The sequence below is a fragment of the Myripristis murdjan genome, chromosome 9 (assembly GCF_902150065.1).
Source record: "Myripristis murdjan chromosome 9, fMyrMur1.1, whole genome shotgun sequence".
NCBI lineage: Eukaryota > Metazoa > Chordata > Actinopteri > Holocentriformes > Holocentridae > Myripristis > Myripristis murdjan.
The window spans coordinates 18,434,165-18,449,819 of record NC_043988.1 but is presented as its reverse complement, the minus strand read 5'-3'; the positions used below and the strand labels follow the sequence as shown (position 1 = coordinate 18,449,819).

The 15,655-nt window shown below is 42.9% G+C and overlaps 1 protein-coding gene across 1 annotated transcript in view; it reads left to right on the top strand.

The window, feature by feature from the left end:
- The window catches only part of ank1a (ankyrin 1, erythrocytic a), a 45,225-nt gene that overhangs the window by 13,123 nt on the left and 16,447 nt on the right, over positions 1-15,655 (top strand). Inside the window, exons 4-32 of the mRNA XM_030059763.1 lie at positions 140-238; positions 569-667; positions 855-1,040; positions 1,173-1,271; positions 1,385-1,483; positions 1,577-1,675; positions 2,130-2,327; positions 2,441-2,539; positions 2,943-3,041; positions 3,141-3,239; positions 3,530-3,727; positions 3,842-3,940; positions 4,046-4,144; positions 4,267-4,464; positions 4,593-4,691; positions 5,579-5,677; positions 6,305-6,403; positions 6,500-6,592; positions 6,935-7,007; positions 7,211-7,231; positions 9,392-9,512; positions 9,681-9,756; positions 10,266-10,381; positions 10,481-10,705; positions 11,611-11,765; positions 11,898-12,109; positions 14,201-14,405; positions 14,651-14,747; positions 15,219-15,447. Of these exons, the coding sequence (XP_029915623.1) occupies positions 140-238; positions 569-667; positions 855-1,040; positions 1,173-1,271; positions 1,385-1,483; positions 1,577-1,675; positions 2,130-2,327; positions 2,441-2,539; positions 2,943-3,041; positions 3,141-3,239; positions 3,530-3,727; positions 3,842-3,940; positions 4,046-4,144; positions 4,267-4,464; positions 4,593-4,691; positions 5,579-5,677; positions 6,305-6,403; positions 6,500-6,592; positions 6,935-7,007; positions 7,211-7,231; positions 9,392-9,512; positions 9,681-9,756; positions 10,266-10,381; positions 10,481-10,705; positions 11,611-11,765; positions 11,898-12,109; positions 14,201-14,405; positions 14,651-14,747; positions 15,219-15,447 (3,690 nt within the window). The remainder of the gene's footprint in view (positions 1-139; positions 239-568; positions 668-854; positions 1,041-1,172; positions 1,272-1,384; positions 1,484-1,576; positions 1,676-2,129; positions 2,328-2,440; positions 2,540-2,942; positions 3,042-3,140; positions 3,240-3,529; positions 3,728-3,841; positions 3,941-4,045; positions 4,145-4,266; positions 4,465-4,592; positions 4,692-5,578; positions 5,678-6,304; positions 6,404-6,499; positions 6,593-6,934; positions 7,008-7,210; positions 7,232-9,391; positions 9,513-9,680; positions 9,757-10,265; positions 10,382-10,480; positions 10,706-11,610; positions 11,766-11,897; positions 12,110-14,200; positions 14,406-14,650; positions 14,748-15,218; positions 15,448-15,655) is intronic.

The following is a 15,655-nucleotide window of genomic DNA, read 5'->3' as shown; positions in this document are numbered from 1 at the left end:
GTGTAAGGAAAATATGCATTAAAAACAATTTATAACTTGTACTAGCCGATGACAGATACATGTGTTTTGAATTCAAATGTGCCTGTTTTTGTAAAGGAGTTATTATAGTTGCTCACTGTCTCTCTAATTTTGTGAACAGAAAGGGAACACGGCCCTGCACATTGCAGCCCTGGCAGGGCAGGAGCAGGTGGTCACAGAGCTGGTTAACTACGGGGCCAACGTCAACGCTCAGTCCCAGGTGAAACCCCGAGCGCTGCTCCTACCCCGTACACACAGAACACAACACACCTGCGATCACGCGGCACACTGAGGCCACTATCCAGCAATGTTTCTACACTGTGGTTTTTGCTGTGAAACTGTATTAACAACTGCAATTCTATCTGTTAACAATGTGTCTGCGTTCCTATATTTCTGTGTGTCTGGGCTGCCTCTGTGTGTATATCATTGTGTGTGCATCTGTGGTGTTGTGCTGTTGCCTCTGCTGCTGTGTTTGTGGCTCTGCTTCCGGTGTGTGTATGTGTGTGTCTCCGTGTGTGTCTGTGGCCATATGTGCGTCTGTTTGAAACAGAAGGGTTTCACTCCGCTCTACATGGCCGCACAAGAGAATCATCTAGAGGTTGTGAAGTTTCTTCTGGAGAACGGAGCCAATCAGAGCATTCCAACCGAGGTACCAGCCAGTCGGCCGAGGGAATAATTTACTGACTAACCTTTCATGTTCTACCTCACCATCCTTGCTGGTCCTTAGTGCAGACTCACCTTTTTCCATTGTCTTCTTGTCTCATAACTTTCTCTCCCTGAAACCCTCTCATTGAGTCAGCTTGTCTTCACCTGTAATCCTCTGCTCTGTGCTGCAGGATGGCTTTACCCCTCTGGCCGTGGCTCTTCAGCAGGGACACGAGAATGTCGTCGCCCTGCTCATCAACTACGGCACTAAGGGCAAGGTCCGCCTCCCTGCGCTGCACATCGCAGCGCGCAACGATGACACACGTACAGCCGCTGTGCTTTTGCAGAATGACCCAAATCCTGATGTACTCAGCAAGGTGTGTGTGTTTTCTACGGTGTTCGTCTGTGTTGCATTTTGTCTTTTGTCTACATGCATTTGTATTAATGCTTGTGTAAAATCATTTAGCAACTCAGTATAGTAAGAGGCATGACATGTTGTGTCCCTGCAGACGGGATTCACACCCCTCCACATTGCTGCACACTACGAAAACCTGAACGTAGCTCAACTGCTGCTCAACAGAGGAGCCAATGTCAACTTCACCCCTAAGGTACAGAATGATTCATCCTTGAGTAATAATCCCTAGAAAGTTATTCTCCGATCCTTCGCTGTCTGTTGTCACTGTGCCTGTGCCTGTCTAAATTCATTTTTGTCTCTCTGCAGAACGGCATCACTCCTCTGCACATCGCGTCCAGACGGGGGAATGTGATCATGGTCCGACTCCTGCTGGACAGAGGAGCACAGATCGATGCCAAGACCAAGGTGCTGGAGACCAAACTGCCAGATGCTCATGCAGTCTTTCTCTCTATTTTGACACACACACACACTAAATCACTGGCATCCCTCTCTTTCCAGGATGAGCTGACTCCTCTGCACTGTGCAGCCAGAAACGGACATGTCAGGATCATAGAGATCCTGCTGGACCACGGAGCGCCCATCCAGGCCAAGACCAAGGTAATGAAAGGGACACGTAAACCTCAATCCACTGCTCACTAAGTTTGATTTTGGTTTGCATGCAGAGTGAGAGATTGCCAGTGACCAGTCAAATGTTTATGAATTAGATATAGGTAGTCATACCAGCAACAAACACCTAGCACAACAAACAACATAACAAAATGTTATAAAGAAGTGAAAAAAAATTAAGAATTGTGTAATCATAGTGATTGGTGAGTTTGCCATGGCTGCCTTCTGGTGTAAAAAGTGATAAAAAGTGAAAGCTGTTTTGTGATCCACCAACAACAGTGACATGTGGCTGTGAGGTTTATCTTCTTACCCAGATTGTGTGCTCTAACTAGAAGACAGTTCGCTTCCTGTTTTGCAAGAGGCAACACTTATTCAAAACCGAATGCAGTATGTTTTGGACTGAGTGATTTTTTTTTCTTCTTTTTTTGGATGTTTTCCTGGGTAGAATGGCCTGTCTCCAATCCACATGTCAGCTCAAGGAGACCACATGGACTGTGTCAAACAGCTTCTGCAATACAACGCAGAGATTGATGACATCACACTGGACCATCTCACCCCTCTGCATGTGGCCGCCCACTGTGGCCACCATCGCATGGCCAAAGTACTGCTGGACAAAGGGGCCAAACCCAACTCCCGGGCGTTGGTCAGTGACAAATGCACACACATACAGATACTGCAGACACACACTGTCAGTTTATCACTTCAGACGAGATTAAAATCACTGTTTTTGTTTGTGGTGTTCCTCTGTGTTTTCAGAACGGCTTTACTCCTCTGCATATTGCGTGTAAGAAGAACCACATGCGTGTGATGGATCTCCTTCTCAAACACTCAGCATCGTTAGAGGCTGTGACTGAGGTGAGGAAACGAGAGAGAGAGAGAGAGAGAGAGAGAGGGAGAAAGAGAGAGAGGGAGGGAGAGGGAGAAAGAGAGTTACAGTGGAATCTCCAAAATTTCAGGGAGTCTTTCTCTTTTTATGAAATACACAGATAAGATTAATCCAAATAAAAGCCATGATTCCATATCAATTTCCCATATTACATTGATACCAATCACAAAGAGGGAGACATGGATAAAGCGATGCAGTTAGAGAGTTAAGGGAAACATTTTTAAGCTTTGAGACAGTTGAGATGTGGATTGTGCAAAAAGGAGCTGTAGGAAGATGTCCCTAATATCTTTTACATTCAGTGTTTATTGTGTATGTATGTTTATTAAGTTTATAATGCATACTGTTGCTAATGCCCTTTCCCTGTCTGAGCAGTCCGGTCTGACTCCGCTGCATGTGGCCTCGTTTATGGGTCATCTCAACATTGTGAAGATCCTGCTGCAGAAAGGGGCTTCCCCCAGCGCTTCCAATGTGGTGAGTCCCCCTCTCGAGTCTCAAGACCAGCACCTGCAACTATCTCACCTCCTCTACTGATGCAGTGAATATATGTTTTTTCTGCTTGTGTGTGAGCAGAAAGTGGAGACTCCGCTCCACATGGCGTCTCGGGCAGGCCACTGTGAAGTAGCAGAGTTCTTGCTGCAGAACGCAGCGCCAGTGGACGCCAAGGCCAAGGTAGGGATTTCACATCGCACAGTCCTCACATCCATGTACTCGTGTTAATATGAGGATTCCTCATATTAGACAGGTGCTGCAAATATGCTTTAAACCCATGCTTTTATGTTAAATGGGCAGAGCTGTGCATTTTCTGAAAAAAGCCTCATTCTGGTGGGGATAATCTTTTTTTTTTTTTTTGAGCTGGACTGTTTTCAGATCACCTTTGACATTTGGGTCACCAGAGCAGGCCTTCAGCTCCAGAGTTTCATTCAGTATATTTGCTAATTCCTCCCCTTGTTTCTTGCCAGGACGACCAGACACCGCTGCACTGTGCAGCTCGGATGGGCCACGAGGAGCTTGTGAAGCTGTTGCTGCAGCACAAAGCCGACCCCAACTCCACCACAACAGCAGGACACACACCTTTACACATTGCTGCCCGCGAAGGCCACGCACACACCATCCGCATTCTACTGGACATGGAGGCTCAGCAGACCAAGATGACCAAGGTACAGCCTGCCCGACCCTCCAGCCCCTTCTGCATATATTCTACTTCTTACTTTCCAAAAGTTGGATTTCCCTCCTCACATCCTGTATCTCCATTTCTATTGGTGTTTCTGCAGAAAGGCTTCACTCCGCTCCATGTGGCCTCCAAGTACGGCAAGGTGGATGTAGCAGAGCTGTTGCTGGAGAGAGGAGCCAACCCTAATGCTGCTGGCAAGGTACCAGCAGGAAGACATAAATCTTATGGCTATTTGGCCAGAAACAATGATGGAAAATAAATCTTCACCACGTTTTGATGAATGTGTACCACCTTTACTTTCTAGAATGGCCTGACTCCACTGCATGTCGCTGTCCATCACAACAACTTGGATGTTGTTAACCTGCTTGTCAGCAAGGGAGGGTCTCCACACAGTGCAGCTAGGGTAAGAGGATTTCACACGCATACTTTCACACACAGTCCGCACAATTCATACTGAGTGGGCCATTGTCATGCATATACAAACATATGATGCTTCGCTCTCCACAACACATGTCTGTGCTCCAGAACGGCTACACTCCGCTACACATAGCGTCCAAGCAGAACCAGGTGGAGGTTGCCAACAGCCTGCTGCAGTACGGAGCATCAGCCAATGCTGAATCACTCCAGGGTGTCACGCCTCTCCACCTGGCCTCTCAGGAGGGACGGCCCGACATGGTCTCCCTGCTCATCTCCAAACAGGCCAACGTCAATCTTGGCAACAAGGCAAGAATTGCTTCATTTGGTTCATTCATGCAGTAAATATTCAAGTTTATATATCTGTGTTTTGGTCTTGATTTACACTGTGTTTTTGATGTGTTTGACCTTTGCCCCTTGACTCTTCTCACCTCCAGAGTGGACTGACCCCTCTCCATCTGGTGGCACAGGAGGGACATGTTGGCATTGCTGATATCTTGGTGAAACAAGGAGCCTCAGTCTACGCTGCCACGCGGGTAAGTGCTTTCCAGGGGGATGGCACGCATACAACCAGTTGATCTATTTGGGTTGTTTAGTGGGCTTTCAAGTGCACACCTTTCACCATTTATTACACTGTCAAGGTTATTCTATCACTTGAAATAATCCACAATAGATCTAAGCCTAACCAGTGTAGGAACCACTGAAGTGATATAATACTAGTATCCACTTGGGACCAGGCAGATAGGGTGTCTAAGTGCTGACCTCTCATCCTGTTAGTAAAAATAGCCTGCGATCTCATAGCAAAGGGTTGTGTTACCGTCAATAGATGACCTCCCCTTAGGGGGCTTGCCCCCCCTCAGACCAGTAGAGGCTGCGTAGTGCAACACCACCACAGTGTGTTGACATGGGATCATACCAGAAAACAACAGCCTAACCTGGTCACTAAGTAAAATTAGAGATAGTGGTGCAATGGTTTGGCTTATGTGTAGGTTTACAGAATTATTATAGGTTATAGAATGTAGTCTGATGTAATATGAATAGTAACAGGTCACTGATATACATGAGGAATAGTTTCCACCTCTGTTGTTCATTCCTAAAATGAAGACTGAAGCCAATTTTTATCATCAGGCTGTGTTTGCAGTCATTGTCTCTTTGAAGAAGTAGATGATTTCATTTAGAACATGAGATGTGAAAACAAGCAGGTATGAGCAAATCTATGTATTATAGCCAATTTAAAAATAAATACCAAAACATTTATTAAGAAACTAAATCTATGTGTCTGACCACTACTGCAGCGTTGCCTGGCTCTGTTGAAACTCAGCTGGAAAGACACTGCTGTTTTCTGCAGCCTGGTCTTGGTCTCCTCAATGTTTGTCTGGTGTTTTAGACTTTTGTCATTTTTTTCCACATTTGTCTCTCTCAGATGGGCTACACTCCTCTCCATGTAGCATGTCACTATGGCAACATCAAGATGGTGAAGTTCCTCTTGCAGCAACAGGCCAATGTCAACAGCAAAACAAGGGTGGGTGCCTCTCTCTGGCCAGAGATAAAACTACAATATGATAACAAGGAGGCTGTGTCTTCATTGTCTCTGCTTCATTCACTAGTAAATGCAGTTATTGTACAAGTACATTAAATAGATAAAAGTGCAGGCCATGACTGCAGGACTTGTTTTGTTAGAATGAATAACACCAAATGTTTCACTGTAAAATGTTGTATATTGTCCTGTAACACAATAACTGGCAGGATTTAATACAAAAACATGAGCCTTAATAATCATGGTTTCTGCAGAAAGTTTGTGAGATGGTGTAAAAGATGGGTGAAGTTCTAAAATGCTTATTTTCTTGCCACAAGTTGAGCGCTACCCCAAATTTAGAGGGGCAAATAAATTTTGTCTTTACATAGATATGCAGCTAAGCAGAAAAATGTGTGATGAGTAAGGATAAAACTAAATGTGAAGAATGTCTCTCTCTCTCTTTCTCTCTCTCTCTCTCACGTGCGTGCTCTCTCTCTCGCTCTCTCTCCTTTCTCTCTTTCTCTCTCTCCTCTCTCTCGCTCTCTCTCCTTTCTCTCTTTCTCTCTCTCCTCTCTCTCGCTCTCTCTCCTTTCTCTCTCTCTTTCTCTCTCTCTCTTTCTCTCTCTCTCCCAGGTTGGTTACACCCCTCTGCACCAGGCAGCCCAGCAGGGACACACAGACATTGTGACGTTGTTACTGAAACATGGAGCCCAGCCTAATGAGACTACAGCAGTGAGCATGAAAACATTTTCTTTGTCCTCTTCCTCTTCATCAGTCAAATATCACCTTTAGTGATCTGAACATCCCGTTCCTCTCTCTGTCTGTCAGAATGGGACATCAGCTCTGGCTATTGCCAAGAGGTTGGGGTACATATCTGTGATTGACGTCCTAAAGCTGGTCACCGAGGAGACGGTTTCCATGGTGAGAAGTTAACAGTGTTGGCATTAAATGGTTATGATAATCAAATGAGAAAAGGGACTAAATGATATGCACATCCCAGCATTAGCCAGGTGGGCATATATATATATATATATATATATATATATATATAAAAAAGTAGGAGCAAAAGTTGAGAAATTATACCCACACACTGGATGAGTGTTCCCGGTATATTTATTTTTTACATCATGTGTACTTTGTCTACTTTTATTACAATCATATGGAAATACTATTCAAAATGCCCTAGCAAGCAGTTAAAAAACTCCCTCCCTCCCTGTGCTTTCTATAACTGGTTCTGTCTCTTCTCTTCATGTGTGCCCTCAGACAACCACAGAAAAACATCGCATGAGTTTCCCAGAAACAGTGGATGAGATACTGGATGTATCTGAGGATGAAGGTAGAGCACTCTCACAAAACACTTTTTTTTTTTTTTTTTAGTGAAAACATCGCACAGTAGGGAACAATGCTTTATGTTGGGGTTTTATGACATTATTTAAAGACTGCTGTATGTTTCTGATTCTGATTTCATTATGTCTGAACTGGACACATTCTGTAGAAATTCCAAGTCCAATCCCTTTTGTGCCTTTTGCCCTTTTTTAGGAATTGCACAGCTAACAATAGGTATGAATGTCTCTTTATCTCTTTGTGCGGCATTCATAGGTCGTAATAAAGTGTGTGGCTCCATTTCAAGCTCACTCTCTCCATCTTTATCTCGCTGCCTCTCCCTCTGTTTCTCTCCCTCTCCCTCTGTAGTGGTGCTCACTGTGATGGTGGCTCTGGTTTCTCATTGGCATGCACCCATAGCACCCATGTCTGTAACCTTTATCTGTCCCTTCAATAACACCCTCATTCACTAACTCTCTGGTATCTTTTCCCTCCATCTTACTGAGACTGGCAATTGGATTTTCCTCTTTACAGTTACACGCACAACCTTCACAAATAGACCACCACTGTAGTTGTGGATCCATACTTATTTCTCACTTTTACTGCTGTTATATCAAAATTTAAGCAACATGGAGACATAGTTCTGTGGTTAAAAAATAGTGTGCCGTCTTGTCAAAGTCATTGTTTTGATGTGTGTGTGTGTGTGTGTCTATAGTGGCGTCTCCAGATAAATCTGCCTCCATTGTCATGTGAATCATCTACTGCATCATTTTACATCTGTGTGTTGTGTTCCTGCCATGGACTGTGTGTTTGTTTAGGGATCATGGGTCGAAATTTCAGGGGAGGCAGGGGTGTCATGTGTTGATGTTTTTCAGTTTTCAAGGTCTGAATTTTTCTACACCATTGAAAATGACGTTACAGGAAGTCATACCTTGATATTTTAAGAGCCCTGATGATTTAACTCACAGATTATCACTCTTGCTCTAAATATAGAAAGCTGTCCAGTTGCTGTCTTAAAGATACATCTCACATCCGGGACGGTAAAATGATAATGGCACATTATCTCACACACTCACACATGACAAAACGTCGCCTACAATCTAACGCGCACATGCATGGAACAGAGCACAGAGCATATCTAGGACATGAGTTGACTAATTTGAACCTGTGGGACGTCAGACATAGTCTAATGACACCTTCGACATCACTTTGGCTCTGGACTGCATACAGACACCCACTCAAACACTCAGACGAGCTGCGCTAACACTTCTTTCACTGATACGGTCACAAATTAATACACACAGGGAAGATTCACTTTTGTTGCTGGTGTATTCTCAACTGTTACCGCGTGTTTTGAGGGGGTAAGTAACCACAGCCCACCTCTGCTCTCATCGCTGCATTTATAAAGTATTTTTCTTTGAACAGAACAAAAACAAGAAGTCCAGAGGGACTATGGTCCCTGACGAATGGAGTAAATTCAAGATTACAAAAAAGAAGAGTGAAAGCCTCTAATTTTTGTCATGTAGTGTGATGTGGTCTGATACTGTATTTGTGTTTTGTATGTCTTTGTGTCTATATGCATGTTAACATGTTTTTAGAGTAAATCTGTTCTTTATTCAACACTCCCTGAGTGAGCTGATGTGAAAAAACCTTCAGTTCGATGACTCTGTTCATACACTAGACAAGAAATAGAAAAAGTGGGAAACCATTAAATGCATAAAATTTGAAATTTGTATCAATAATAATAGAAATTACAAGCACTTCAAAGCAGAAAACAAACCTAATAATGGGCTTGGTGAAACAGCTATTTAGCTGCAATGTGTTTTCAAGCTTGGTACTCCTCATTGGGCAATATCCTGCCTGAGGAACACATTTTTGGAAAAGATTTTGTTGATGCATACTTACCTCAGGACACAGCCAGTCCCTGCTGTGCACACCCATATTGGTGTTGTCTCCAGCTGAGCTTGAGTGGATACTCCAATACTCCAGACTCAGTTTGTAAGACTTCCCTCACTTATTCCTTTATTAAAATGTAAAGGCTTCTGAATCAAAAATGTTGGACTCAGCAGCTTGAGACTACAACCGATTGCAGTGACCTGCTGTCTTCTCCCTGTCCTCATACCCTAATTTCCATATGTTTCTGGAACTCTTTGTAGTAGTATTTTACATTGAATCTTTTGCCATTTGCCAGCATTAACAAGTTCAGTGTATGGAGCATTGTCACTAATCCATCATCTCACCAGCCTAACTCCTAAACCCTGGGCTATCATGTTGTCTAAACCTGTCTCTAACCCCTGGGTAACAGTCTCCTTGTTGTTTTCTCTCTCTCTCTCTTTTTGCTGTATCACCAACCTGACCACGGTCTGTTCGCTCTCTTTGGCATGTTGTTCTCTGAAGGAGAGGAGCTGTTGGGGACAGAAGGGGCCAGGTACATGAAGATGGATGACATGAAAGACCATGATGACGATTTCCTCTCCCCCAAGAAATCACTGGAGTACGAGAGAGGGCTGGGCACTGCGTAAGGGGGCTGGGCCGGGAAGCAGGGGGAGAGCTAAGCTGGTAGCCACTAGCTAACAGACGGTAGAAGGGACTGCACCATAAAGTCTAGGGATGAACACTTGGGAGGAGTGGAGATATAGATGAACTTCGTATCCTTGACTTGTTTTATTGTGTTTTTATCCTACAGAAATTATTCACCAGCCATTCCTAGGATACCCTGTGTCTCTCCAGAGACGGTCCTGAAAGAGCATGAGATTGATCAGGTACTGTGCAGAGGGGAGCATGGGTAATGTACTCCACAGATATAACAGTATCCGCCTTCACAGGGCCAACATGATCAGAGCGTCATTATTAACATTTAATACTCTTGTTACTTTGTTAATGACGTTCTGTCCATTTCAAGAGCTGTGTATTGTTATTAATGTTTTAAAGCAACCACAGAATTTGATACTGGATCGAAAAGAAATTTTGACTGCCTTTGTTGTATGAAAGCACAGATCATGTTGCAGTTATTTTCCGTTACATATTTATATAAACAAGGGGTGTGAATCTCTGGCGTAACACCTGTTTAGTTTGATTCTTGATTCTCTAGTGGGTTCTCTGATTTAAGAATGATTGAAGTAGGTGTAATTTTTACAGTCACTTAGCCCTATACATGTCTTAACTGATGATACAGTAAGTAATTCATTTTTGGCTCAGGTAAAATATCAGACCAAAAGTTGCTCCGCTTTTTACAGTGACATGAACAAGACTGTGTTTTTGTTTCTTGTAGCAACATACTCCACTTCCACTACCAAAAGAGTATGATGAAGACTCCCTGATTCCCAGCAGCCCGGCAACTGAGACGTCAGACAATGTCAGCCCAGTTGCCAGCCCCATACACACAGGGTCAGCGCAGTAATGATGCAGCACAAATGAGAAAACAATCATGTAATCTCTGATTAATATCTGACCCGGCACCTGATGATGGGCTTTGCTCCCCTACAGCTTCCTGGTCAGTTTCATGGTGGATGCTCGAGGCGGCTCAATGCGAGGCAGCAGGCATAACGGATTGCGCGTCATCATTCCCCCACGGACCTGCGCCGCACCCACGCGCATCACCTGCCGTCTGGTGAAGCCCCAGAAGCTGACCACCCCTCCCCCGCTGGTGGAGGGAGAGGGGCTGGCCAGCAGGATTATCTCGCTAGGACCAGCCAGCATGCAGTTTCTGGGGTGAGCAAACAATTGAAACTTTGTTGTTTAAAATTTATCAAAACTATTGTAATCATGCTATTCATGAAAAAGTAACATAGTATAGTGCTCACTGTATAATGTTATAGCTTTCAGGTGTGCTGTTCACATGCACAGGCGGTGGCACACTGCTGCTATTGCTGTCTCTAAACCATAGTTTTACCACCACTACTACATCTACTTTCTCTACAACTTCTAATACTTACCATTAATAATTCTATTTCTACAAGTACTGCTGCTCCCTCAATTATTACTACTATGACAACTTCTGCTACTACTACTTTTTTTACTTGGCCTTTGCTGCTGTCATCTCCGGTTTTGGCTCTGTCTGCCTTGTTGCCCCTCCCACCACAGACACATTTGCACCATCACACCTGTATCTTGAGGCGCATTAACCCCAATCATTTGTATTGTTGTCACTTCATTGCACAATAAAAAAGAAGCCACCTATTTAACCCTAGCAACCACATAGAAACATGGAAATTACTATGAAACACCCTAGCAACCACCTAGAAACACCCTTGTGACTACCAAGAAGCACCCTAGCAACCACCTAGAAACACCCTTGTGACTACCAAGAAGCACCCTAACAACCACCTAGAAACACCCTTGTAACTACAAACATCCTAGAAACTATCAAGAATCACCCTGGCAACCAGTCCGTAACATCCTCGTAACTAACATTCTAGCAACCACCTAGAGGCACCCAAGCAACTACTAAGAATAGCAGCCTATCAAGAAACACCCCAGCCATCACCTAGAAACACCCAAGCAACCACCCAGCAAAACTGTTTTTTTTTTCTTTTCTTTTATACCTATACAGTATAGTTCGTTAGCTCATTCAGTGAGCGTCGAACACATAACTAAAATGTGTGTATGCATGGCAGGCCAGTGATCGTGGAGATCCCTCACTTTGCTGCTCTGGGTCGTGGCGACCGGGAGCTGGTGGTGCTGCGGAGTGAGAATGGCTCCGTCTGGAAGGAGCACCGTAACCGCTACGGCGACGATGTGCTAGAGACAATACTCAATGGGATGGATGAGGGTGAGACAACACATGCACTATGACTGAATGCCTGTGCTTGACCAGAGACTTGATGCTAAAACACCTCACTGAGTGGTATCACTACTTGGAAATGTAAGCTCTCTTGTAAACTAACTTCTCTTATCTCCTCAGACCTAGAGAGTCAAGAAGAGCTTGGGAAGAAGCGTATCCGACGTATCATCTCCACTGACTTCCCCCTTTACTTTGCTGTTGTATCACGAGTCCAGCAAGAGAGTGATCTGATTGGTCCAGAGGGGGGTTCGCTGACAAGCAGGCTGGTGCCGATGGTCCAGGCCACGTTTCCTGAGACAGCGGTCACCAAGCGAGTCCGCCTGGGGCTGCAGGTGAGATGGGAGGATGAGGAGGAAGGAGAAGGAAGACAGAATCGTTAATGCCTGTGTTGCCTAAAAAAAGCATGTTGGATGTACTTTGTTTGCTTTTGTTGTACCAAAATCAACTGATCATATCAGCACATTCAGAATGTGCCAAGTGTTTTCCTGATGTAGTTTTTCTGTTTGTTTGTGTTTGTTGCTTTTTACTTTTTTAGTGGACCTTTTCGCTTTGTATTTCACACAGTGCATGCACTTGGCACCTTTACGTAACTATGAACTGCTTAGTTAGTCAGTGCTGTTGTGTTGTTTATCTTCATTTATGTCATTCTGACTAATGTATTCAAAGGCCAGTAATGTATCAGAGGCAAAGCCCTGTTTTGCTGTTTTTAACACATTAATTTTTAGTACAATAAATAGATTTATTTAAAATAACTTTAATTATTCCACCATAAAATGAGATTTTGTTTCAGTTAATATACTGCCGTTTCATTGAATGTACCACATTCTTGGCATGGCCAGGACAAAAGATTTTGTTTGAGTTTATTATTGTCGCTGAGTGTTTTTGGATCTTGTCATGATCTGTCTAAATAATGTCTATAAATGCTTACTGTTTAGGAGGACTTACAGTATTTGGTAACTTGGAATTGTAAAGTCACTGCATTTGACAGGTCAATAGCAGTGTTGAGATATTGGGCCTTAAATTTCACACTAATGAAAATGATACAATACTGTAGATAATCCAATGAACTGCTGTACCTAATCGGGTTACTTTTGAGTGCAACATCAGGACATTTGGGAATGGGATTTTTAGGATGGCCAAATTGCATAATGGAACCCTATAATTCTGAGAACCAATCAAAACTTTTCACAGCGCAGTCCTAATACCCCATTTTGTGCTTCACACATTTTTCATTTATCAGTAACTTTTCAAAATTACAAATACCGATATTCAGTTACACTGTAATGGCCACATTTTAATTTAATGTGCAGTAAAATCTTATTTAAAACGCTCCTTGATAATTTAATGCCGTGGTTAAATATGCCATATGATCTGCCTAACCTTTTGTTCTCAGGAATTGTAAAATTATGTTTGGAAATGTATTTACTTCACCATCTTAAAAATATCCAGTATCTCAGACCTGTTTGCAATGTTATTTCTCCAGACATAGCCTCATCGTCCCAGTTCAAGAGAGATTTTGTTAATACAGTCTATCAATACAGCATTCATACCAAAAACTGACCTTTATTTGAAGTCATATTAATTTTAAATGTCAGATAGAAACTCCAAACTCAGAAATGATTTGTTTCAGTGAACCACTGGTAGATGACAAGCACAGAACAGATACAAATGGTCCTTGAATCTTCTGTTTTTGGTTAATCAGCTGTCCTGCAGTATACAGATGTAGGAATGAATGTATAATGATTAGATTTCTAAGTCCTGTGTACTAACATGCTACATACATGCCATCAACTTTCAAAGCTGAAAATAATGACAGTTAACTGAATGTAACTGAAAACAATATGTATAGTTATAATTTTCAGCATTTTCTTATATTACTTTATTTCTTTATTTTCACTTTTTCATAGTTTTAGGTATTCATCATCTGTTTAATTAAAATGTCTCTGTAGTCAACTGAACATGTTATCAATGGCCTTTTGCAAAACCACAGTGCCTTTTTTCTTTGATATCCATTTTGTATGAATGATTCAAGAAGATTAATGTTAACACATGTTGCTACATTTTACAATAAACGAGACTGACCTAAAACAGACAACCAATTTGTGTTGCCATTGTCTTTTCATAAGATTGTATATTTTGGTTAAACTGGGAAACATTTTTCTCACCCTGGACTTCTCTTTCTCTTTTCCTTCATCTTTAATTTCCCCAATTCGGTTGACATTTTGTGGTCACTTTTTCTTATTCATTACCACATCATCCGCCCTGCTATCCTCCTATCCCAACATTCTGTCTGTCCACATATTTCTGTCTCTTGGTCTGTCTCCTCTTTGCTGTTTCATTTGCTTTCCCCTTTTTTTCTTCCACAACATCACCCCTTTGCCCATATTATGTACCCCCTTTCCATCATTTACCTCCACCCTCAGGCTCAGCCAGTTCCAGATGAGCTGGTTGCCAAGCTGCTGGGTAACCAGGCAAACTTTAGCCCCGTGGTGACGGTGGAGCCTCGGCGACGCAAGTTCCACCGACCCATCGGCCTGCGCATACCCCTTCCCCCGTCCTGGAAGGAGAGCCCCCGTGACTCTGGGGAGGGGGACACCACCAGCCTGCGCCTGCTGTGCTCTGTCATAGGTACTGCATGCCAGGAGTTGGTGCAGGGTTGTGTTTCCTTCCATGGCAGTGAAGATATAATGTATGAATCACAATAGCTGTTTTGTTGTTGTGAAAGATGCCATAGCTGGATAAAGAAATGTTTGCCTCCTGATTTAAATACAATCCCCTGTGCTATCAGTATGAGACCGGTACTCTCCATAATCTGTGCTGAAACCAGAGTTATCTACTGTAGTTTACCCACTTTCCTCCTGTGTGCCTCCCAGGTGGCACAGCCCCAGCCCAATGGGAGGACATCACAGGCACCACCAAGCTAATATACACCAATGACTGTGCCAGTTTCACAACCAATGTGTCAGCACGGTAAGTTCAGTGAGCAACCTTATGTCAACCTTTATGCTGTAAAACCCATTTCATTGCATCTCAAACTATAATCCTCTGGCAAACAGATTTATGGTTCATGTGATTAATGAAAGAGGTAACACTTTACAATAAGAGTACAACAATTAACGTTAGTTAATGCCATAATAAACATTAAGTAACAGGTAATAAACATTAAGTAACAGTTAACTAACCGTTAACTAATGTGTCTAAGAATCATGTATTAATGCTGTTCATGCTAAGGTATTAATTTATATGTTATTTAAGGGTTATTGTAGATATTATTAACATTAGTAAATGCCATAATAATCATTAACTAACAGTTAATTAACCATTATGGCATTAACTAACGTTAACTAACATTAATTGTTGTACTCTTATTGTAAAGTGTTACCATGAAAGATATTAAGAGTATGAATATTTCTTTGTAATATATTCTCTTATTCCCTTAAGATTCTGGCTTGCAGACTGTCCTCGGACAGCGGAGGCCGTTTCCTTTGCGAACCTGCTCTATAGAGAGCTGTCAGCTGTTCCCTACATGGCCAAGTTTGTGGTTTTTGCCAAGATGAATGAGATCCGTGAGGGCCGCCTACGCTGCTACTGCATGACAGACGACAAGATGGACAAAACCCTTGAACAACATGAGAATTTCACAGAGGTCGCCCGCAGCAGAGACATAGAGGTCAGTTGAACAAGATGTGCATACCAGTGTGGTAAAATCATATACAGAACATATGAAAATGGAATTATTCTAATGCATAATCAAGGCCTTAGACCTATTTCAGTACTTGGATTTCCCTTGAATGCAAAGATAGTGAATACATCATGCACTTTTGCCTCCTAGAGGGGCCATTTTGTGCTTTGCCTTGTCCTTCCCACTTTTACTGATG